Source organism: Salmo salar, chromosome ssa09 (assembly GCF_905237065.1).
Source record: "Salmo salar chromosome ssa09, Ssal_v3.1, whole genome shotgun sequence".
NCBI lineage: Eukaryota > Metazoa > Chordata > Actinopteri > Salmoniformes > Salmonidae > Salmo > Salmo salar.
Window position 1 is genome coordinate 129,880,500 of NC_059450.1, and position 26,179 is coordinate 129,906,678.

A 26,179-nucleotide genomic window follows, 5' to 3' on the forward strand; every position below is an offset into this window, starting at 1 on the left:
CCCCCCCCCCCCCTTTGTTCACGGACACATTATTCCATTTCTGTTAGTCACATGTCTGTGGGTTTATGTCTCAGTTGTTGAATCTTGTTATGTTCATACAAATATTTACACATGTTAAGTTTGCTGAAAATAAACACAGTTGATAGTGAGAGGACATTTCTTTTTTTTGCTGAGTTTATATGCATTCCAGAAGAATTTCCCTATAGGAGATATCTTGTTCTTGGAGTTACCGATCATTGCACCTGTACACAGCCCATCTGTAAATAGCCCACCCAACTACCTCATCCCCATATTGTTATTTTTTTGTTGTTGCTCTTTTGCACCCCAGTATCTCTACTTGCACATCATCATCTGCAAAAATTGCAATTTTTTCACCACTATGGCCTATTTGTTGCCTTACCTTCCTAATCTTACTACATTTGCGCACACAGCTAATAGATTTTCTATTGTGTTATTTACTGTACGTTTGTTTATCCCATGTGTAACTCTGTGTTGTTTTTGTCGCACTGCTTTGCTTTATCTCGCAGTTGTAATCTCAACTGGCCTATCTGGTTAAATAAAGGTGAAATAAAAATCGTTTAAAAAAAAGTTATCTTATGAAAGTATTATTACATTTCTTATCCGACAGGGGGCAATCTTCTAACATAAATTGTGCATCTATCTTGACATGTTCTCCAAAACACAAAACACAAATTACATTTAATTAATGAGTAAGTCCTGAAGGTATTGCTTTGCATATATAATTACGTTCTTTATAATGTATTGGGAAGTTATATGTTTCTAAGATAGTATATTTCCTTTTTATCAATAGAAACTGCTACTACGTAGTGGCTACTTGTACACTGCATGCGAAGGGAGAGAGCCCCATGAAGTGGGCAGGGCATGTCATGTTGACAAACGTTAGCTTCTAGCTAGGCTACGTCACCGTCTTGATTTGGGGCGGGGGCTTGCAGGAGATTTAATAGGAAGGTGGCAAAGACGCTGTGAATGTTTACTGTTTTTAATCGAATTGAGAGACATTTAACCACACAACCAATATATATTACAATACAGAAGGGTTTCACCTATATTTGAGAGATTATATCACCAGAAGAAGATGGGTAGCTGCCTTACAGTTGGACCAAATGAAGCCGTGGTTGTCTCTGGTAGGTGTCCCCCCCTTCCTGCCATGCTACTGTAGCTAGCTTGCTATCATACAAGCTTAATTGTTAATATATGGTTATTTTGTTAACCTATTCGTTTACCAACGGTTCAGTTAATGTATAGTGCTTCTACACCTGTATTGCTTGCTGTTTGGAGTTTTAGGCTGTGTTTCTCTACAACACTTTGTGACATCAGCTGATGTAAGAAGGGCTTTATAAATACATTGATTGTGTAGCTAGTTAATGAAGCGGTCATTGCATTGATTTTGCTCGACGGATAAACAACATAAGTCATATCGCTTCACTAACGTAGTTAACTAGGTTGTTACTAGCCCTTGATCGTGTCTCTCAGTTCTATTACATTACACATCATAAGAGTCATTGGACGAAGGCGTGTTCTGTGGGGGAGTTTTGTTAAAAGCAACTCTGTCTGAACATTAACACGCATTGATTGTGGTATGATTTTGGAAGCATAAGGACTTGATCTTTCATATCAAAGAAACTATTTTCAAAAAGGAAAATCTTAAGTTGATACACACCTTTTTTATAGGGTTATTGTTCCCCCACATATCTCTATGTTAAAACACCTGTTTACAGAAGACAGAGGGTCAACCTATGCTAATTACAAAGACAGAGGGACCACCTGTACTAATTAGCTAACTCGCGTGCTCCGAACACCTGTGTGTAACCCCAGAAACATATTGTCACTGAAAAATATTGTTGGCTGCAACTATGGTAAAGCCGGTTAAAACAGTGTACATTAAGTGTGTCTTTTGCATTTGTGAAATGTGGATGTGATATGAAAGTAAAGGTATTTGTTTCTAGAACTGTATCGCATTTGAGAATCGATAGATTGATTATTTGGTTGATTTAGCTGCCAGGACCAGTCTACCTGTGAAAATAGCAGTGGTGTAAAGTACTTAGGTAAAAATACATTAAAGTACTACTTAAGTCGTTTTTTCAGGTATCTGTACTTTACTATTTATATTTTTGACAACTTTTACTTCACTACATTCCTAAAGAATATATTGTACTTTTTACTCCATACATTTTCCCTGACAACCAAAAGTACTCATTGCATTTTGAATGCTTAGCAATATATTTCTTGAACTGCATTGTTGGTTGAGGGCTTGTAAGTAAGCATTTCACGGTCAGGTCTACACCTGTTGTATTCGGAGCATGTGACATACAATTTGATTTGAATTCTGGGAACACAGTCACTATAATGTTGCTGAACTGGGATGCGAGCCTTGCTAATGCAATGTGGCAACTAGTCTCCTTCCAGCTGGTGGCCTTTACCACAACTCCAAATAACAGTCATGCAATATGCCTGAGAAGTGAGGCTATGGACAGGTTCTTTTTTTTCCTTTTTGTTTTTCTTTTTTACATGTGCCACCCCAGTGACAGTGATGGGGGATCCCCCGCTGTCTCAACATCCTCACACTTGGTTTGGAGCGTCACGTTCTCAGGTGTAATCCTATATGAGGGACAAAAGTATTTTAGGTCAAAATTATAGTTTTGAATGAGCTAAGTGATACCAACACTTCCGTGTTTTGATTGTTTGAGTTACTACATCCTTAGCTATGTACACTGTAATATGATCCTCGCTTAGCTACCAAGTGCAAGGCCAAGGGATTTCTAAGCTTGCAGGGAAATTATACACGAGGCTATGTAATCATGTAGCCTACCCTTATAGAAGTCTGAGTAGCTTATACCTACATGTTTTACATTTGTCCCTGTAGTAACCTAGCTATTGCATGGCACCAAGACAACTAAGAAGGGTGTCAACTGAGCATCATTAATGAGTGCTGATGAATGAGAGTCTTTCCCCGATGGAAATCTTGTGCCACTGACTCACTCACGCCTTGTCTTTATCCTTTCTCAGGTGCCTGTTGTGGCTCAGATGAGAAGACCTACATGGTGGGGGGCTGGGCCTGGGCCTGGTGGCTCATCACTGACATTCAAAGGTGAGACCGTTGATGACGATGTCATGGTATGCTATAGAATTGTCTTCATCAGTCTATCAGCAATCATGGGTTGTTTTGCAAATGGTCTGGAGGAGGCTTGTTTTATTTCTTCAATGGGAAAATAAGACCAAACATTTCCATACAAATACTAAATTGGATAAAAGGGCTGCCTGAGGTTTAGAAACCCACAATCATTTATGGACACAGCTCCAACAGGTTTTTCAGCTATCAGTAAACACACCAATCATCTGCGGACTAAAAATCAGCCAGGAGGTGTGTGCGTGGAAGACTATTTTATTCTTTGCCACACTTTCCTGACTGACCTACATTGTGTTAATGAATTCTGGATGTTTCAAATGGAAACATGGCAAAGGACACTTGGCCTCACCTTAAACTACAGTACACATTCACTCTTCTGCCTTTTTTCCCCGTGTGTCACTTGGCCCCATTTTTACCCTTTTTCACAGTAGGTTAGGTGCTGTCTTCTGTTTATTAACTGACTGTAAAGCATTATCCCCTGGGTTTACATGAAAGCATGCAATGTTTTGTTTAGGGTTTCTTCAGGTTATTTTTGCTCAATAGCCAGTAACTAGTCACTAGTCGTTTGGGGCATGTCAAGGAAGTGGTGGCAATAGAAATAGTAAATCTCCAGAAACAATAAAACGTTCCACTATAGAAATATTCCATGACTGAAATGTTGCCATTGTGAAACTCCTCATGTGACTTCCCAATGCTATTTATTCAATGATGAGATAAGATAACAATATTTCAGCTGAGCTTCCAAATTATTCAATTACTTCTGCTCCTGATGTGTTGTCAGTGACAACATTGTCACATAATACTGATGCAGAGCGTTTTTCTCCTCTGCCTCTGTTATTGTGCTGTTAAAGGGACAATCTGCAGTTGCTATATCCATTTTTGGTTGATGATATGTAACCATTGATTCTTGAATAATTGAAGGCCTCATGAGCTTAGTTCAACTGTTGTACTCCATCAGAACCCAAAATATAAGCTTGTTTTACTATGTTTGTAAACAAAGCGAATGTAAACAAACTAGAGGTCGACCGATTATGATTTTTCAACGCCGATACCGACTATTGGAGGACCAACAAAAAAACAATACCTATTAATCGGCCGTTTTTATATATATATATATATATATAAAATGTTTTTTTTGTTTTTGTAATAATGACAATTACAACGATACTGAATGAACACTTATTTTAACTTAATATAATACATAAATACTATCAATTTAGCCTCAAATAAATAATGAAACGTGTTTAAATAATGCAAAAACAAAGTGTTGGAGAAGAAAGTAAAAGTGCAATATGTGCCATGTAAAAAAGTTTAAGTTCCTTGCTCAGAACATGAGAAAGCTGGTGGTTCCTTTTAACATGAGTCTTCAATATTCCCAGGTAAGGAGTTTTAGGTTGTAGTTATTATAGGAATTCTAAGACTGTTTCTCTCTATACGATTTCTATTTCATATACCTTTTGACTATTGGATGTTCTTATAGGCACTTTAGTATTGCCAGTGTAACAGTATAGCTTCTATCACTCTCCTCGCTCCTACCTGGGCTCAAACCAGGAACACATCGACAACAGCCACCCTCGAAGCAGCGTTACCCATGCAGAGCAAGGGGAACAACTACTCCAAGTCTCAGAGCGAGTGACGTTTGAAACGCTATTAGCGCGCACACGGCTAACTAGCTAGCCATTTCATTGGTTACACCAGCCTAATCTTGGGAGTTGATAGGCTTGAAGTCATAAACAGCGCAATGCTTGAAGGGCTGCTGGCAAAACGCACGAAAGTGCTGTTTGAATGAATGCTTACGAGCTTGCTGGTGCCTACCACCGCTCAGTCAGACTGCTATATCAAATCATAGACTTAATTATAATATAATAAACACACAGAAATACGAGCCTTAGGTCATTAATATGGTCAACTCCGGAAACTATCATCTCGAAAACAAAACGTAAATTTTTTTCAGTGAAATACGGAACCGTTCCATATTTTATCTAACGGGTGGCATCCTTAAGTCTAAATATTCCTGTTACATTGCACAACCTTCAATGTTATGTCATAATTACGTAAAATTCAGGCAAATTAGTTCGCAACGAGCCAGGCGGCCCAAACTGTTGCATATACCCTGACTCTGCGTGCAATGAACGCAAGAGAACTGACACAATTTCACCTGGTTAATATTGCCTGCTAACCTGGATTTTTTTTTTTTTCTTTAGCTAAATATGCAGGTTTAAAAAAATATACTTCTGTGTATTGATTTTAAGAAAGGCATTGATGTTTATGGTTAGGTACAGTCGTGCAACGATTGTGCTTTTTTCGCAAATGCGCTTTTGTTAAATCATCCCCCGTTTGGCGAAGTTGGCTGTCTTTGTTAGGAAGAAAAAGTATTCACACAGTTCGCAACGAGCCAGGCGGCCCAAACTGCTGCATATACCCTGACTCTGTTGCAGAGGTGACACATTTTCCCTAGTTAAAAGAAATTCATGTTAGCAGGCAATATTAACTAAATATGCAGGTTTTAAAAATGTATACTTGTGTATTGATTTTAAGAAAGACATTGATGTTTATGGTTAGGTACACATTGGAGCAACGACAGTCCTTTTTCGCGAATGCGCACCACATCGGTTATATGCAACGCAGAACAGGCTAGATAAACTAGTAATATCATCAACCATGTGTAGTTAACTAGTGATTATGATTGATTGTTTTTTATAAGATACGTTTAATGCTAGCTAGCAACTTACCTTGACTTCTTACTGCATTCGCGTAACAGGCAGGCTCCTCGTGGAGTGCAATGTAAAGCAGGTGGTTAGAGCGTTGGATTAGTTAACCGTAAGGTTGCAAGATTGAATCCCCAAGCTGACAAGGTAAAAATATGTTGTTCTGCCCCTGAACAAGGCAGTTAACCCACCGTTCCTAGGCCGTCATTGAAAATAAGAATGTGTTCTTAACTGACTTGCAATAGATACAAAAAATATTATTTAAAAAAAAATATATATTAAATCGGCAAATCGGTAGCCAAAAATACCGATTGTTATGAAAACTTGAAATCGGCCCTAATTAATCGGCCATTCCGATTTAATCGGTCGACCTCTAAAACAAACACTCTATACTATAGCCTCACAAGATGGTTAAAACTATCATTTTGAAATCATGGATGGTCACTCCTTGTATCCATAGCTCTGTCTATGAATTTGAGTGGTTGCATTTCTACAGCCCCATCCCTTAGCTCTTTTCCAAAACAGTGGGGAGAGAACGTGTCATTGTTTCAACTGCAGGTTGCCCCTTTAAGGTCTGCATTAACTAAAATACTTTTTTCCCTCATATAGGATTACACTGGAGATTATGACACTCCAACCCAAGTGTGAGGATGTTGAGACTGCAGAGGGGGTCGCCATCACTGTCACTGGGGTGGCACAGGTAAAAATAATTTAAAAAAATGCTGGAAACAGACTAGTCACCACCATGACATACCTCCCATCATTTGTCTCGCAAAATGCGTTGTCAGTGAAAACAGTGCCAAAGTATCATTTCGTCAGTTGTATGAAACCGACACCATTGAATTGGAAAATATGTCTTACCTATTTATAACTTTAATTGTTATTGATTTTAATATCTCATTGTAGCATACCAGTTTACAAACTGCAGCTGTAGTTTACACAAAGAGCTCGCTAACTTACAGCCATAGATCAAGTTGTTAAATCACAGTGATTCATATTTGCGTATGCAACCAGGCCACAGTCTGTCTTTCCAAATCTCTCCTTCATCTCTTCTCCAGATCAAAGTGATGACAGATCATGATCTTTTGGCAATTGCTTGCGAGCAGTTTTTGGGCAAATCCGTCCCCGAAATCAAAGGAGTGGTTTTGCAAACCTTGGAGGGACATTTACGCTCAATTCTAGGTGAGGAGAATCTCTCCAAAGTAAAATATATATTTTTTTAGATTATGGTCTTCTGTTGATTTCAGTTGGTTGTTGTTAGCTTTGTTCTCTGTTAGCTGATGTAAATCAGTGGCTAAACCTCAGCGTCCCACATACACATGGGTTTTGCTGATGGGTAGTTTTTCAACAACAAAGAATTGCAGATGGGTATCTTTTCAAACAGTTTGTTCAAGCTTTGTACTAAATATAGCCTGTCTAAATTCAAATAATTTAGATAAAATTAGAAATGACAGTCAATGTAATGAGAGCCTGAATGTGTGAAAGGGTAACTTCTAAAACCACAAACATGAAATCTGAGAATATACACACTGCACTATTGAAAAGTAAACATTATATGTCCTGTATTATGAGATTTTATCATGTTTTACTTTATGATGATGATGACTTTAGAGATCTATGTTGTTTTATCAATGCATTTTATCTTTGTAAATACCCATGAATTTCAGTGATTATTTGACTACCATGTGGGATAGCCTTAATTAAGTAAAGTAGGTCTATATCCAGTGTTGTAGAGACTGACAGGCTCTTCTGCTCTTCCCACTCCCCAGGCACACTGACGGTGGAGCAAATCTACCAGGACAGGGACAAGTTTGCCCAGCTGGTGAGGGAGGTGGCAGCGCCTGACGTGGGCAGGATGGGAATTGAGATCCTCAGCTTCACTATCAAGGTGAGTCAGTTAGTGGTGCCATGAAGTGTGGAGGGTAAATGCAGTTAAACACACGTTTTTATTTGAATGTTTTAGTTTTATTGGTGTGTTTTATCCTATGGCATTTAATGAATGATGTAAACCTGTTGATTGGGAGGTGACTCCACTTAACTAGTCTTCACCGTTGTTGATTAGGATTGAGTAATGTGGATTGGTAGTAGTTCTAATAGCCGTGAGTTAGCCTAGACTGTCACAGTCCCCGTCAATGACTCACTTTTTATTATCAGCTTGTTGTGTCTCTAGTATGGTTAAATGAGATTACATGCTATTTTCAAATCAATTCCCTACGTGTAATTATTATTACGTGATTAAACTAATCATGTAAACTTAATTAACTAGGAAGTTGGGGCACCACTGAAGCATTTGTTTATATAGAGCGGCTATCTCCCGAATCCACTCTTAAAGATCTGAAGATCTTTTATATCAATAGCAATCAATCATTAATTATTCTTTACATTCTATCAGTCTCATCTGAACGTCGTAGAATTCTTGGTTATCTGCATGAACACTAGCATAAATTATGAATCAGCCATATACAAATTGGCTTAATTATTTATTTACTAACTAATCAAATCACAGAAATACATAAACAGTAGATATTGGTTACTAACAATGATAGGAAAGTCCCTAGTGGGCAAAGCCGATATGACAGTTTGGTAGACAAAAGGGAGGGGTGAGACTGAGCGGGAAAGACAAAATAGATTCATTACACACAGTCTAGATTTATATTAATTGAAATGCCAACCCTTCGCACATGAACGGCTGCTCATTTGAGAATAATTGCAAGTATATATTTACGCCCGTATGTCGTTGTTGTCTTCTCTGTTGGAATCCGGTCCGTCTGCTGGAGAGTTCATCAGAGTCTCTCTGGTTGCGTTTCCCTGAAGATTAAAGTATTTTGTGGTTGTTAGAATGGATACTAAAGAGTACCAATCGGGAATGTTCTCATAGAATCGAAGTTTCGGCGGTTGTTGGTATTCTCGTTCTAGGTTTACGTCATTTCTAGCTGCGGACTAGTAATTATACGTCTAAGATTTGCTCTTATTCTGTAGGGATCGATAGTCTCAGAGTTTAACCATTTCCAGCCGTGTAGCCAATGCTCCACGTGGTATAGTCCTGTCCTTTAGTAGAGTTGTAGTTTAAACCACTTCACAAACCAGCGTCACCCGGCATGTTTTGGTCTTAGAGATTCAACCATTTACAACCTTAGCTTACACTGGGGTTTGCGTGGTCTTAACCATTCGCAACCACAGCTCACACTGGGGTTTGCTTAGTCTGATGTGAATGTAACAGTAGAAAAGGGCGGTCCATGGTGCCTAATGTGATGTCTAGGGTCATGGGGGTGTGGCCACTGACTAGTTAATCTTTATATGAAAATCCATACTCATTTAGAAGGTTAATATCACATTACATCTTTTCACAAATAGTTTCCTGTTTAATCACATACTTTTCACAATATTTAGATGTAAACCTGGCAGCTGGGAAATGTATACTTTAAGAGATACCGTTATGTGTGTTTCCTGTTCTTCATGAGATCACCAAATGAAATGCACTCGTCATAACTGTCCCTTAAGTGTCCACGGATCATTCTCAAAAGTAGCAATATGGTTTAATTCTCTCATTTTGGGGATTAGGAGTTTGGCCAAGTCTCTGTTCTGGGAGACACTCTCCCTCAATACTGCATGGTAGTTTCTACCCGGTATTTACGACCGGAGGTGATAAACTTGGGTTAGGAGAGAGTGTGAGAGAGGGGGGAAGCAATGATCTACACCCAGAAAGGGCCACGTCATGACAAGCTCTTCACTGCAAGTGCGACAATCAATTAATGTTATTACATGTTGATGTTGGACATTTTATTTATGTTTTTGTTCCCTCAAGTATTTCTGGTAGTGTATAGTAATCTGAGCTACTGTGTGTGTGTGTTGTAGGATGTCTATGATAAAGTGGACTACCTGAGCTCACTGGGGAAGACTCAGACAGCAGCAGTCCAGAGGGATGCAGACATCGGTGTGGCAGAGGCAGAAAGGGATGCTGGGATAAGAGTAAGATTCAATACATTTAAAATTCCTGAGGGGCAATTAATTCTAGGGTTATGTTTGTCTGTATTAATGTACATACATTTCATTTGAAACGTTTGTAAGCTCATTTGATTAATTTGCCCTTTTCCTCTCCTCATACACTTCCACTCTGTTTCTCTCTCCTCATCCTTTCGCCCTCTCTCGCTCATGTACATTCAAATCTCTTCTCTCTCTCATTGTTTCTTTCTCTCTTTCGTTGTCTCACTCTCTCTCTCGCCAGGAAGCGGAGTGCAAGAAGGAGATGATGGATGTCAAGTTCCTGGCCGACACAAAGATGGCCGACTCCAAACGAGAACTTGAACTGCAGAAGGCTGCTTTCAACCAAGAAGTCAACACCAAGGTCTGCATGAACTCCATACTCCACTTTTGAATGTCAGTTAAATGAGTACAGTGTGATAGAAATTCCAGTCTACTAAATTAGTCTGTGATGTTGGTCCATCTGAGTCTAAATTATCAGTAGGCGTTAGTAATTTAGTAAATGCGACATTTTACGCGATCAGAGAGCCCAGAATTAACATTGAATATACAGTGAGGGAAAAAAGTATTTGATCCCCTGCTGATTTTGTACGTTTGCCCACTGACAAAGAAATGATCAGTCTATAATTTTAATGGTAAGTTTATTTGAACAGTGAGAGATAGAATAACAACAAAAAATCCAGAAAAACGCATATCAAAAATGTTATAAATTGATTTGCATTTTAATGAGGGAAATAAGTATTTGACCCCCTCTCAATCAGAAAGATTTCTGGCTCCCAGGTGTCTTTTATACAGGTAACGAGCTGAGATTAGGAGCACACTCTTAAAGGGAGTGCTCCTAATCTCAGTTTGTTACCTGTATAAAAGACACCTGTCCACAGAAGCAATCAATCAATCAGATTCCAAACTCTCTACCATTGCCAAGACCAAAGAGCTCTCCAAGGATGTCAGGGACAAGATTGTAGACCTACACAAGGCTGGAATGGGCTACAAGACCATCGCCAAGCAGGTTGGTGAGAAGGTGACAACAGTTGGTGCGATTATTCGCAAATGGAAGAAACACAAAATAACTGTCAATCTCCCTCGGCCTGGGGCTCCATGCAAGATCTCACCTCGTGGAGTTGCAATGATCATGAGAACGGTGAGGAATCAGCCCAGAACTACACGGGAGGATTTTGTCAATGATCTTAAGGCACCTGGGACCATAGTCACCAAGAAAACAATTGGTAACTCACTACGCCGTGAAGGACTGAAATCCTGCAGCGGCCGCAAGGTCCTCCTGCTCAAGAATGCATATACATGCCCGTCTGAAGTTTGCCAATGAACATCTGAATGACTCAGAGGACAACTGGTGAAAGTGTTGTGGTCAGATGAGACAAAAATTGAGCTCTTTGACATCAACTCAACTCGCCGTGTTTGGAGGAGGAGGAATGCTGCCTATAACCCCAAGAACACCATCTCCACCGTCAAACATGGAGGTGGAAACATTATGCTTTGGGGGTGTTTTTCTGCTAAGGGGACAGGACAACTTCACTGCATCAAAGGGACGATGGACGGGGCCATGTACCGTCAAATCTTGGGTGAGAACCTCCTTCCCTCAGCCAGGGCATTGAAAATGGGTCGTGGATGGTTATTCCAGCATGACAATGACCCAAAAGACACGGCCAAGGCAACAAAGGAGTGGCTCATGAAGAAGCACATTAAGGTCCTGGAGTGGCCTAGCCAGTCTCCAGACCTTAATCCCATAGAAAATCTGTGGAGGGAGCTGAAGGTTCGAGTTGCCAAACGTCAGCCTCGAAACCTTAATGACTTGGAGAAGATCTGCAAAGAGGAGTGGGACAAAATCCCTCCTGAGATGTGTGCAAACCTGGTGGCCAACTACAAGAAATGTCTGACCTCTGATTGCCAACAAGGGTTTTGCCACCAAGTACTAAGTCATGTTTTGCAGAGGGGTCAAATACTTATTTCCCTCATTAAAATGCAAATCAATTTATAACATTTTTGACATGCGTTTTTCTGGATTTTTTTGTTGTTATTCTGTCTCTCACTGTTCAAATAAACCTACCATTAAAATTATAGACTGATAATTTCTTTGTCAGTGGGCAAACGTACAAAATCAGCAGGGGATCAAATACGTTTTTTCCCTCACTGTAGCCCTAAGCAGCCAAATGCTCCCTCCAGCCAACCTCAACATAAAAACTCCTCTATCAACATAGACGGCCATGTCATGATCCTGTCTCTGTCTGTGTGCTTCAACATGGGCATCATGGTCATGTCTCTCTCTGTCCCTGTGTCTCCAGAAAGCGGAAGCCCAGCTGGCCTATGAGCTGCAGGCAGCTAAAGAACAGCAGAAGATCAGGCTGGAGGAGATAGAGATTGAGGTGGTTCAGAGGAAGAAGCAGATCACCATTGAGGAGAAGGAGATTTTCCGCACAGAGAAGGAGCTCATCGCCATGGTGAAGAGGCCTGCCGAGGCAGAGGCATACAAGATGCAACAGCTGGCTGAGGGACAGAAGTGAGAACAGCTTTTATATCATAACAGAGCATATCCACAGTCCCGTTATACGCTTACCTAGCTGTAACATACCAACTGTTGTTCACTAGTGATTCCACTCAACTTTATGTGCAATGTCTTCTATCACAAAAACATTTTTTCATGAGTCTGGAATTCTTCAACACATGTAGATTGGTAGCACTTCATTTAACTGTGAAAAAAATGCTCGTTTTTTAACAAGTGAGCAGTTAAAATGGTAATTACACAATAATAGCATATGAATTAAATTGTTTATTTTGGAAACTAGCGGATACTTTTTGTCTCTTTTGGAAAACAATCTAGTTTCCCAGTTCTGATACAAGTGTGTTGTGTCTTTCAGGATGAAGAAGGTTTTAACGGCCCAGGCAGAGGCAGAGAAGATCCGGAGAATTGGCGAGGCAGAGGCTGGCTCCATTGAGGCTATAGGGAAGGCTGAGGCTGAGAAGATGAGACTTAAGGCTGAGGCTTACCAGCAGTATGGAGAGGCAGCCAAGATTGCTCTTGTCCTGGAGGCCCTGCCCAAGGTAACAGACTATGGAATTAAGTCACATAAGTCATATTGCACTGATTATTTTAAATGCAGTGTATTCATGCGTGCGTTTGAATGGTTTAGATTTGATCAAATTAAATCACTACTGCCTTGACGAGACCTTCATACAGATATTCATATTGAGGTAGTAATGTGTAGATGTACAGTAGACACTCATTAACATGCCCCCAGATACACCTAGTAACATTGATACTAATAAACAGTTAAAATCTAGTAACAGTAATAATGCCGGTGTTTGACTTTTTATTTCTGACTGGACAAAGTACAGTGGTATTAGTCATCAGCCAGTAGTTATCTACGGTATCTTTGTCAGCCAGTGTTAGAGGTGGTAGCCTACATGTACAAGTGTCAGATTACACCATCTTAAAGTGACTCACAAGTCCGATGATTTGTTGATGTAATATGCCATTATATACCATAAATGTGTCTTGTGATGTGAGTACAATAAAAACATCTCAATGTGCCCGTGTCTTCCTAGATTGCAGCCAAGGTGGCGGCGCCGCTGGCCAGGACCAATGAGATAGTAATCCTAAGCGGGGAGGGAAACCATGTGACGGGGGAAGTGAACCGCCTCCTGGCTGAACTTCCTGTGTCCATCAATGCCCTCACAGGAATTGACCTATCAAAGGTAATTAGGGGCTGGACAGGAAGTGGAACTTCACTTAGCGTCAGTATAGTATTGTTCACCAGACATGCATGGTGAAAATGTTAGGTAAAACAGATTAGTGAGTCCATAGAAATATAATTACACCCATCATGGAACGTTGACTTGAATAGAGTGCTAATGTCTGTTATAATAATTCTATGAATTAGCCAATAGGTCCTACAGAATCCTATTGGTGCTGCTGGATTGTTCCAACCTACATGCAATTTTTCAGAAATAGTGAAATGATACTTTAGCATACAATATCTCTTTCTAGCCTAAACATTTTTTATTTATTTTTTCCTATTCAACAGATCCCACTACTGCAGAGGATGACCGATGCTCAGGCCTGAAAACAATCTCTCCCTTCTACTCTCTGTTTTATGCACTCTCATAGACTGCCTTCAATACCCTTGAAATTATTATTTATTTATTAAATATGAACAAGTGGATTTTTTTAAACCTCTGGTGCCTTAATTTCTACAGGACCAGAATATCTGCATGTACCGCTGCTCCTTCATATACTCTGTATCGTTTGAGTTCACTACTTTTTGAATCATGAAGCTTTTTACAATAAGTAGATCGCATGACTTTAATCATTTAGCATGAACTGAGCCTTTTTGATTTTACTCATAAACCTCTCTAGTCTCTACCTTACCATTTCATGTCAGTGAACAGCTGTCAAGAAGAGCAACCTCTATGATTTTCTTTCAAAATTGTACTCACCTTGCCTATTACACACCATTATTACTCAGTAATTATCTCTTCTTGCTATCATGTGACTATTGTATAGGTTATGGAAGTTACTGTACTCTAATGTATATAACTTTTAATTTAACTGATTTAATTTGTCCTTTATGATGAGTTATGGGTTTTCACAATCAGGTGACAAGTGGTATCAAGTGCTACATGAAACAAGGTGCTCACTGCTTACTATCCTCAAATTATTTATTTAGGCTTCTACTTAGTCAAAACTCTGGGTAACTGGGAATTCTTCCCACTCTTTAAGAAATAATGTGTTTTCATTTTAGTTTTACATTGTTCCAAACACACTTTCATTTATAGCAACAAGAATGGCTTTTTATACTCATCCCAGAAACCTGATTGGCAGTCCTTTTGTTTCTTTGGCTATGATTGCATCTTTCTGAATTGGTGTGAAGTAAGTTGAAGTACTGAATTGACTTGAAGTAAGTTTGAGGGAGAGATTAAGTACTTTGTGGGATTCTAATGATGTAGCATAATTTATTGAGAGAACTCTTTGTCCTGGTGAAAGTTCCGTTTTTGAGTCCAAGGGTTATGAGTCCAAGAAGTAGTAAAATGGTGTTACTCATAGCCAAACACTAGTCATTGCTCCTTATCATTTTTATTATACAGGAATAGGTATTTAAAAAAAATACGAGCTGTGATATGTTTTTAAGAAGTAATTTTGTTCATTCTGTTGATTTCTTAATTTCATGTTTCAATTGATTAGTGTGACTTGATTATAACATTGACAGACACTTGTTGCAGTTTTATATAGTAATGTAAGTACATTTTAAGCCATGTAAGACAGCTCTTCAGGTTCTGTCCACGATGTAATCTTAAAGATAACTCTGTATATCATACACTTGTCAGAGAAAGATATCACTCCTGTTTAGACAATGCTGATCAATGTATTTAGTCATTTATCTTGCTTTGAATTATCTATAATTGTGAAAAAGGGTATATGTACTGTTACACTATTGTCATTCCACATTACCTCCATGTTTATGATCTGTTTGTTGAGCTCATTCCAAGACTGAATCGCAATCTGATTTATATTGGCTTTTTGTTGTATTGTGGTTAGTCATCGTGGAGGTAAGACTCATCAAGATCATCACTGATTTGGTGACTTGCACTATTCAACATGAGATCATGGGAAACCAAGATGGGAAACTCCAGCTATTATGTAAGTGGACAGATTACAAAAAAGCACTGAGCAAATTATAAAGAATATCAGCGCTCAAATAATGTTGGGAAAATGTTTCCTTGCCCTTTCCCCCTCCCAGACATATCGTAATGTTCTTTTTAATTAGTCAAATGAAAATGACTTTCTTAATTTCATGTTTCATGAAGGACTGTTACTGTTATGTTTCTTTTTGTCTGCCCTCAAATTGATTTGACTCTACTTCATTGCAGCCATTGTAATCTAAGTAATTTTGCCAATACTGTGAAAAGGTTTCAGTTGTGTAACAACTGTAATTTGGATTTGAGTTACTTTGTGGCTTCACAACCAAATGCATTGTTCTGGCTAAGCTTGTATTTTTTTGACAATCCACTAAAGATACTTTTTGGATACTTTTTGTGAAAATAATCATCACTTTACTGTTGTCAAATATAGAGATATTCATGCACTCCATTTTTTTTGGAGTCAATGTAGATGTTTTTATTTTTCAACAGGACTACATATTTGTGAATGTTACATAATATTACCATATTTCAGTCTTCATCTGTCATGCTAATAAAATTACAAATAGGTGTGCTCTTCTTCTAATAATTGAGTATCTTGCATCGATGTGGACAGCTGCAACATTCATGACATGTAAACCCAGATTTTTATTAAACTAGGCAAGTCGGTAAAGAAATTTCAATTTACAATGACGGCCTAACGGGAAACAGTTGGTTAACTGCCTTGTTCAGGGTCAGAACGACAGATTTTTACCTTGTCAGCTCCGGGATTCGATCCAGCAATTTTTCGGTTACTGGCCCAACGCTTTTCAGTTACCGCACCAGTTAGTCTTGCAATACTTTACTAATTTAAGCCAAATCCTGTCACTCATTCAATCAATTCTTATCATAAATCGTTTTTAATGCATCTTGCGGGAAGAATCTCAGCGCTTTCATCTCTCATCAGGGATCTCAAGGAATATTAGTCAGGCATTGAGTATGCACACCTAAACTATGCGTAATAAAGGTCCTGAAACCCCCCAGAGTGCCTACTGCGCATGTGTTCTCAAAGTTGCTGTTGCAGAAAGCAAATACCAGAAATAAGGCATCGGTGAGCTAACAACATAACCAAAATATATCTATGTTCGATCATCTCGCTAAAATGACGTTTTCGCAAATGCCTTTCTCTTGACTTCGCGGGGAGTAAGTATTTTGCGTATTATTTGTTTTTGGTGTTTCCTTTAGCAAAAGTGTTACTTCAGTAGCTGGCTAACGTTAGCTAGTTAGCCTAGCTGATCGCTAGCAGCACAAAGAAGTGTTCAATGCTTTGGTGCTATGACTCGGGGTATTTAACACTAGCTTGTTAGCATTCATCATTGCTATCTACATGGCTTGCTTCTTTATTAACCGATTAACTTAGGCTACAGTTACACTAGAAGGTAACTATTTAAGTAACGTTACTGATTTAGAATTACAATTCAAGTGTTCTGTTATACATTTGAAAAAATATATACTTTTTGGCACGCCAATATTGTCAGTACAGTAGCGAACACTAGCTCGTGTTCATTTACATTTTGAATGGTCTATTGACTACTAGACAATGCTGCTCAACGATGACACCAGCTAGATAATATTTAAGAATGATCTTTGTTCATAACTAGCGAGCTAGTTATATGCATGTCCTGGCATTCTAGATCAGATAAGCCCTACCTAGGCTACAACCACGTTGAATGACTAGTGTTATTGATATTTACGCAATGATGCAGTAACATTTCTGGTAGACCCAGTCATCAGACTGAATATATTTATTGTAACTAGTAGCTACATGTCCATAATTTTCAAGAACTCGCCAGCTGGATACACTAACCAGCTACAGTGTAAGACGTATCATGCTTGACTCGTTGGGACTTCTGAATTCTGTCACATTTAACTTCGTTCAAGAACTGAAAAGCGTTCTGGGTGACAAAGCACCATTTACATACATACTTAACACAAAGCTGTTCTGCATTGCTTAGTATTGTAAAGTATTGAGACACACACACACACACCTAAATGGTACCCTAGTTCCGATATAGTGTACTTCTTTTGGCCAGAGCCCTATAGACCAGAGCCCTTGTGTCCGGAAGGAAATTCACCATTCATTTTCTGTATTCAGGGTTCACTCAAACATCGTTTTGAGTTTTGTTGTACTGTTGACAGTTACAGCTGATTTTAGGATTGTATATTGATTTGCTCTCCTTAAATATAAGCCATCTGACTTATTCGTTTCAGTCTGAATTGTTTAATCAAACTTTTCGCAGCTGGTTCCTTATATCAGGGCATAAAAACTACAATCTGTTTCCTGAATTAGCCTAGTGTGCACTTGCGCCCAGCTGGTGCACATGCACACCCTCATTGCCAAACTTCATAAATACTGCACCCTCAATGTGATTCTACCAACACAGACAGATATGTACAGTCTCGTACCCGTAACCTTTTTTCAACTGACTATTGTAGTTGTTGATTAAATCAAACTTTATTAATATAATGAGCTATCCAGGAAGGTCATGAGGTAGTTGGCACAAGAAAATTTGAGAAAATATCAGCTCTACAGATCACAATGACTATAATGTATGGCTAAATTACTTCCGGACACTAAGGGTCTTTGGAGTGCCTCTTCCTCGTCACCACCCTATGGGCCTTTGTCAAAGTAGTACACTATATAGGGAATGGGGTGTAATTTGGGATGCAGACATAGAGATTGGTGGAGGCAGCAGGAGGCTCTCTAGCCGGTAGCCATCATGCAGTCTGTCCTGCTGTGCCCTGGGAAAGGAGAAAAGGCGTCTCCATCTTAAGCCCGCTGCTATCTCTGTCCAGCTGCAGGCAGGGTGTTTGCTGTTGAAGGCTGGGGCACAAATGCTGGCTGATTACTGACTGCCATTTTAGAAAGGTCACATACTGTACAGGAAATAAATAGCCGTGTGTGTGTGTGTGTGTGTGTGTGTGTGTGTGTGTGTGTGTGTGTGTGTGTGTGTGTGTGTGTGTGTGTGTGTGTGTGTGTGTGTGTGTGTGTGTGTCTCAGCATGGTGAGGAGAGCATTTCCCATGTTGCATTAGTGGAAGTGTGACATGCTGGCCTGTCTGCCAGCATCATCAGGTGAACCTACCCCCCGATTTCTCTCCCACACGCAGATGAACACTGGACTTCAGCAATGTAAGTGTTTTTATCTGATAGAATTGAGTACTATAATGTCAGAGAAATCCGTTTCCTCTTCATATTTCCACTTAATGTATATACTTTCCAGTCATTAGTTGAATTAATTAACTTTGGTTAGGCTAAAATTCCTTGTTCCCTCCCTCTATCCTTGTTCCCATCCTAGGGGACACTACACAGAAGATGAAATCTGCCAACTATCCAACCCCAGCAGAATTGGATGCCTTTGCTAAGAAAGTCGGCAACAATCCTCTGACCATAAAGATCTTCCCCAACAGTGTCAAAGTACCACAGAGGAAGCACATCCGCCGCACTGTGAACGGGTTGGACACGTCCAGCTCCAGCCAGCGCCAGAGTCCTTACCCGTCTCAGGTCAGCAGCACCAGAGCGGGCCTCCTGGCCGTCCTCCGCACTTCGCCCGGCAAAGTCGTCCTCAAAGATACGGACAGCAGCCGAGCCCGTCTGCTTTCCAAACCATCTATGAACCTCCACAGCGGGCCGTACGTTGCTCAGAGCACTTTAAACCTCCCCCAGCCTGTCCCCCACCTCCAGGGCATGTCTCAAACCCAGCCCCAGGCATTGGCACAGAAACAGGGCCACCCACATCCACAGCATGCTCTACAGCAGCAGCACAACATGGCTCACCCCATGACTTCACAGCCACAGAATATGCCTCAAACTTTACAGCAACAGAACATGGCCCACCCTCAAACTTTACAGCGGCAACAAAGCTTGTCCCAGCTGCAAACGGTACAGCAGAATCTGGCGCAGAATGTCCAGCGGCAACAGAGTTTGCCTCACACGCAGACTTTACTATTGCAGCAGCAGCAAAATCAGAATCTTCTTCATCCTCAGACTCTGCAGCACCAGACTGTTCCCCACCAACAAGATTTACTACAGCAGGCTCGGGCTCAAGGTCTCCGGCACCTGCCTGACGTAGCCCAGGCCCAGCCTCCACCTAGTCTGCAACTTTCCCAGGGCCTGCAGCACCCCCACTGCCTGCCCCTGTCACAGCCTCTCCCCCAGGGCCTGCGACACCTGTCTGATGTGGCCCAGGCCCAGCCACCCAGTCTGCAACATTCCCAGGGCCTCCCCCCATCTCAGCCTCTCCCCCAGGCCTCCGGTGCCGGCCCTGGCTCCCCCTCTGCTTCCAATGCCCTGCAACCACAGCCAGGCCCCCCCTACGGCCCCAGGAAGCTGCCAGATGCAGACGCCCCACCAAACGTAACTGTATCTACCTCCACCATCCCGCTGTCCATGGCGGCCGGCCTGCACCACAACCGGCCGGGCACCGACCTGAGCAGCATCGTACACCAGATCAACCAGTTCTGCCAGGCTCGGGCTGGACTGGGCGCCACCTCGGTGTGCGAGGGGCAGATCGCCAACCCCAGCCCCATCAGCCGTAACCTCCTCATCAACGCCAGTTCCAGGGTCAACACACCCCACAACCTTGGCCTCCTTCCCTCCTGCCTGCTGGGCCACACAGAGAAAGCCCCTGGAGGGTCCCAGGGCCCTGCTGGTGCTAGTGGCCTACAGCCCAACATGGCTGTCATGAACAGGATGCCACCTACTTTCCACACTGACACGAAGCAGCAGTTACAGCAGCAGCAATTACAGCAGTTACAACAGGCTCACCAGCATCAACATCAGTTACAGCATCTCCAACAGGTTCACCAGCAGCAGCAGCAACATCAGCTCCAACAGCAGCAACATCAGCTCCAACAGCAGCAAATCCAACAGCAGCGCTCCTGGAACCAGCACCAGCTGGCTCACATGCAGCACCTGCCTGATGGAGCCCACCCCTGCAAGAACCCCAGGAGAGAAGCCCCCTCTGGGCCTGGCTTCCCTGCCAAGACCCACAACTACCCCCAAAAGCTGCTGGCCTCGCAGCCACAATCTTTCCCAATTAAACACCCAGCAGACAAGACAACCCCCTCGCCCCCCATCACCGGCCCAGCGGGCGGCACCATGCCAAGCTACACCAACGGGCGCTACTTGCAGGTTCCATGGGGCAGCGTCCTACAAGCAGCCAAAAGTGACGGTCTAGGCCCACAGGATTTGCCCATGACCTTCCAGGGGGGCCCGGCAGGAGCCTCCATAGACTGCAGCACACCAGGATCACACTATCGACCTGGAGCCAGACCCGGGGTCCCAGACCTGGGTCAGACCAAGCTGATGCAGCAGAATGTGTCTGATTACCTGTCTGGGGAGTTCCAGGCGTTCCAGCAGAACCCAGGCGCAATGGGGAAGATGCACAGGCCCCCCATGGGTAGAGCTCCAGCCCAAAGCCCAGAGCTAGGTAACAGTAGACATATCCATGCTCACCACCCAGGCTATAGATAGATAGATAGATATCTCTCTTCACCTCACCAGTCGTGTGTTATGGTTGGTGAGTGATTCAAGGTTACAATCAGGTGTAAACATGTTTTAGATATCTTGCAAGTGATCAATTGAATGTTCTCCCAGGTCGGTTGCTCCTGCTCTCAATGTTCAATCTCTGACTTATGTATTTTTAAAAATGCGTCCTCAGCCCTTTAAAATGGTATCTGTTAAACCTTAGTGCCAGATGAAAGGTTTTATATTGTTGTTCCAGTGATGAGGAATACTTACTCATACCACAACATGGACATCTGCTGCTTGTAGTATTTTTCTGGGATACGCTATTGTGATCTAGGACTAGGTAGAGAACCTAGTAGGGCTACATCCTGTCCACATAATAAGTGCCAGTTATGCCCAGGTTGTCATGGAACCAACCACTCCCTTTTACAGTGGCTGAAAATTGGGTTTTCTTTCCTGTCCTATGTTTACATTGACGCATCTATAAAAATTCCATATAGACATGATGGAGGATGCATGCTTTTTAATGCCCCAATGAGACTAATTTGCTGAAGGGGTATTTGTCTATGCTAATATGAATCAGGTCAATGTCTAAGAGTATATTCTTACTTCAATCTCTCCCCATATACAGTAAGGTAATGCTACAACCATTGTGTCCTGTCCTCTTGTGTGTGGTAAGGCCTTAAGACGGAGTGCTTTTGAAGTAATTTTTTATTGTTTTATTTTATCCCTACCTTGTGCTGTTACTTGAATTTCACCGGTGACGTTTTCAGTATGAGGACTTGGAGAATCAAAATGTTATGCTAAACATTTACAAAAGGAACAAAAGCTCACTTCTGGAAAAACATTAAATGTCTTGGAATAATGTGAACCCTGTAGAATCAATCCCCTGATCTTGAAAGGAATTGTCTGTGTGCGCAAAGACCAAATTGATCACTTGCAAGTACAACTGAACATACCAGAGGGTTAAAATGTTATTTGCTACTTTGTTTCACTACTATACACTACTGTAAACAATTCCTTGTGGATCTTTGCCTGTCTGTGGGGGTTGTGGTAAGCTGAGGGGTATCCTACGAAGCAGGTTTGAGGAGTTAGAGGTAACTTTGGTCAACTGAGTTCAACTCGGGATAACCGGTCATACAAAAGTTGCTCACTTTTTAGCAAGGTAAATCTCTGGCAACGAATCCTTCAGAACTAACCTACTCTGGGGAAGGCTAACTCCACTTACACTGAATGAAATGACTGAGCCACGAGTTGAGGACCAACAGTGTTAGATTTCCACCCTCTTGCAAACATAGCGTCATGATCCCTTTCATTTGAGGAAGATTAGTGATTTAAATATTTAATCAATTTGTCTTAAAGAGTAGTGTTAAAATATATCACATTACATATTTGGTAATGACAATGCATTTTATACACCCAGTAACACTTTTAATGACTTAATAAAATGTTATCGATTGGGGGGGGGGGGGTCCTTGTGGTTGTTCATTGATAAGCACACCAAGTTGGCATCAATGATAAGTAATAAAGATGGTGCTTCTAAAAGCCCATTTCATACCATAGTCTGTGGAATTTTTAAGATTTTCTTTTTGATTTCACCACAAATGAAAATATGGCACTGACTCGCCCATGGATTGATGTTTCAGCCATGTGTGACATACATGTGCAGTTACTACCCTGCTATAATTAGCGGCAGGTGGATGAGCAATATCCACCGTTTTAGCTTCACAATCCAGCTCTTATTCGTACTAACGGAATCTGGCTAGCTTTAGAAAACCCTGAGTAGATCTAGCTTGCTTCGTAGGATACGCCTGTCCTTCACTTGCTAGCCTAACCCTAATTGTATATTGTCTCTGTACTACCTAGAAAACTGAGGTCCAGTTCTTTTAAATGCAGGTTACCTTATGCTAGTAGATGGGTCTAGCCATAGAAATATAATTACTTCTGTTATTCTAGTAATTGTATTTCTATGGGTCTAGCATGCTGCATTTTTCCTCAGTTTAGCTTGGGTAACGGCTTACTCTTGTGATGGCCCCACATTCCTCCTCCCTGATAACTCTTGAAAAAAGCCTTAAAATGTTATATTAGTTACCCTTGACACCTTAAATGTTCTATGACTTTCTACACCATGCTGGATTTCCTCAAACTGCATGGTGTAGGATCCTATATCGAAAATAGTTATGATACGAGCAATTGTTTCTGCATATGTTTTCATTTAAGGACACTGTTAAATTGCTAAGTAAAAATCCTCCTTTAATGGATGAAAAGTATGAATAGTATTTAGCAGAGTTTTATAGGTGTGTGTGGCACTGGGCTGTAACTATGGTCTTCGGACTACGTTTCTTTAGTTGTTTCTATGTGACAAATAGCCTTCAGTAATTTAGATCTTAGCTAATTTATTTCCTTGATCACTGCATTCTGAAGCCATAGGTTTTTCCTCATAGGTGCCATAGGTAAAGCATTTCATCAGACACAAAACAATGCAAACTGACGTTTCATGATTAGCTGCATTCAGTAAGAGATGGAAAAGTCATAAGTCATTTTATGTAGCCTTAAAGGTGCTACACATAGGATTTTGCATTGTCATTTCATAAAATGGCTATAATATATCTGCAGTAATAGTGGGATGATATTGTTTCATAGTATTACATACCTGCCCAATTAGCTGTGATATTCGTCTCCCGCCAGAGCAACATGTTGAAACGGGAAAGCTGTTTTGACTTTGGCTGTTATTTAGTGGAAATCGGGTCAAGCGGCCAACGTAAAAATCGCTCCGTAATTTCCTGGTTTCTAAAATTCCACACGGTTCCCTCAATTTCAGTTGTATGTGAGAAAACAAGCACTGAATAGTGTAGGGAATCATTGTACCGTCTAAATCTCTGTGAAATATATTTTCAATAACAAAAAATATATAGTTTTTACAGCTGTTTTGAAGCTGGTGGACCAAAACCGAAACTAAAAGGCTCAAGCGTGAGTCTCCATGTTACGGGGAAATGGGTTGCGGGAGAGGGTAGATTTTGTTTTGGAAGTAGCCTAGTGCTGTTGCAATTCACCGAGCTTCCGGATAGAATTTGTCCCCTATGTGTAGCACCTTTAATCTTATGGATTGAGCTTTCTTCCCTGAGGGCGGTAGCTAGATTCTGTTGTTTGGCTCTTACTACTGTTGTGTGCCTGGCCCTTGAAGCTGCTAATGAATTCAAGTCTGAACACACAATAGTTGTGTGTGTGTGTGTGTGTGTGTGTGTGTGTGTGTGTGTGTGTGTGTGTGTGTGTGTGTATATATAGTAATGATGTATGGGTTGTACTAGTGGAATAAAGGTTACTATTTATACTTTGTTGTCATGGATTTTTGAAATGCGAGATGGTAAATCTTTGCAGTGGAAATGGACCAACTGTTGCTACAGTGAACCAAGCAATGTACCTGTCGTTCCATTTCAGCTTATTTGACCTGCTCTATAATGTTGTACAGCTCGAGAAAATCAGGTTTACAGTTACTATTTCATATGAAGTGCCTCCACTGGACTTAATATGGTGTGTGTGTGTGTGTGTGTGTGTGTGTGTGTGTGTGTGTGTGTGTGTGTGTGTGTGTGTGTTGTGTGTGTGTGTGTGTGTGTGTGTGTGTGTGTGTGTGTGTGTGAGAGAGAAAGAAAGAAAGGGTGTGAAGCATAGCCTAGGTGCTTGTGCACACTACACAGTGGTGCACTTCTATCCATTGTTGGGGGCCCAAGCTTCTAACTGTAACTACTGATACTAGACAGAAGTCCGTACTCACGTGCCACAATGTTTCCAGACACTGTTAGGAGTCTGAATGGTTGCTACTGAACCACTGACCAAAGTCACTAAGCTTTCCCCACCACCATGGCCCAAAGCCTAGATACAGGCTGTGTCCGAAATGACACTCTTTTCGCTCTATAGTATATGACTTGACCTAGGGTACTATTTAGAAAATAGGGGGCCATTTTGGACACACATTCTTTTAGGCAGGTTGGATTGAATTAAGTTTAAAGACTCATGCTATTTTAAGGTAGTGACAGAAGTTGTCTACTGCCCTCTAGACAGTTGTAGGAACAGCATGTGGGACTGTGATGACTAAACTGTGCTTGTGAGAGAGAGTTTCTGCTCCACATAAGTGGAAATGTGACATGAATGGCAGTGGTTGGGGAAGCTCATGTTTCTCTACTTTGTAGAATTGTGTTATTCCAGTTTGCCTGTCCTTCAGAAACTATGCCTTGCACAAACATTCTCCCCTAACCAAAATAAAGTTTGCATTTGCAAAACCGATTCTTCTGTTTATTTTATTTGTAACAGCAAGGCTTGAGGTGATACGTATGAAATATAATTTTCAAAGGATATACAAACAATGAGTCATTCTAAACATGTACAGTGCATTCAGAAAGTACTCAGACCTTGACTTTTTCCACATTTTGTTACGTTACAGCCTTATTCTAAAATGTATTATTGTCCCCCCTACCCTCAATCTTCACACAATACCCCATAATGACAAAGTAAAAACAAACTGATATCACATTTACATAAGTATTCAGATGCTTTACTCAGTGCTTTGTTGAAGCACCTTTGGCAGCGATTACAGCTTCAAGTCTTTTTGAGTGTGACGCTACAAGCTTGGCACACCTGTATTTAGAGAGTTTCTCCCATTCTACTTTGCAGATATTCTCAAACTCAGTCAGGTTGGATGGGGAGCGTCACTGCACAGCTATTTTCAGGTCTCTCCAGAGATGTTAGATCGGGTTCAAGTCCGGGCTCTGGCTGGGCCACTCAAGGACATTAAGAGACTTGTCCCAAAGTTACTCCTGCATTGTCTTGGCTGTGTGCTTAGGGATGTTGTCCTGTTGAAATGTGAACCATCGCCCCAGTCTGAGGTCCTGAGCAGGATTTCATCAAGGATCTCGGTCTGTCCTTTTGCTCCATTCATTTTTCCCTCGATCCTGACTAGTCTCCCAGTCCCTGCCGCTGAAAAACATCCCAACAGCATGATGCTGCCAACACCATGCTTCACCATAGGGATGGTGCCAGGTTTCCTCCAGATGTGAGGCTTGGCATTCAGGCCAATGAGTTCAAACTTGGTTTCATCAGACCAGAGAATCTTGTTTATCATGGTTTGAGAGTCTTTAAGTACCTTTTTGGCAAACTGTCGTGCCTTTTAGTGAGGAGTGGCTTCCGT

At 41.2% G+C, this 26,179-nt stretch overlaps 2 protein-coding genes across 3 annotated transcripts; both read left to right on the forward strand.

Annotated features, from left to right (window-relative positions):
• Positions 1-910: 910 nt before the first annotated feature.
• LOC106612814 (flotillin-2) lies at positions 911-16,063 on the forward strand. Its single transcript, XM_014214331.2, has 11 exons — positions 911-1,145; positions 3,028-3,109; positions 6,466-6,556; positions 6,915-7,038; positions 7,626-7,744; positions 9,712-9,825; positions 10,082-10,201; positions 12,138-12,352; positions 12,711-12,894; positions 13,399-13,548; positions 13,878-16,063. The coding sequence occupies exons 1-11, from the start codon at positions 1,097-1,099 to the stop codon at positions 13,914-13,916; spliced, it is 1,287 nt and encodes a 428-aa protein (XP_014069806.1). The 5' UTR covers positions 911-1,096; the 3' UTR covers positions 13,917-16,063.
• Positions 16,064-16,262: 199 nt separating this feature from the next.
• LOC106612813 (protein FAM222B) lies at positions 16,263-24,328 on the forward strand. 2 transcript variants are annotated; one of them, XM_014214330.2, is made up of 3 exons: positions 16,263-16,579; positions 18,530-18,660; positions 18,827-24,328. In XM_014214330.2, exons 2-3 carry the CDS (start codon positions 18,576-18,578, stop codon positions 21,001-21,003), a joined length of 2,262 nt encoding a protein of 753 aa, XP_014069805.1. In that variant the 5' UTR covers positions 16,263-16,579; positions 18,530-18,575; the 3' UTR covers positions 21,004-24,328. The 2 variants fall into 2 exon arrangements, with proteins under 2 accessions (XP_014069805.1, XP_014069804.1); XM_014214329.2 differs by having other exon boundaries at positions 16,501-16,671.
• Positions 24,329-26,179: the final 1,851 nt, after the last annotated feature.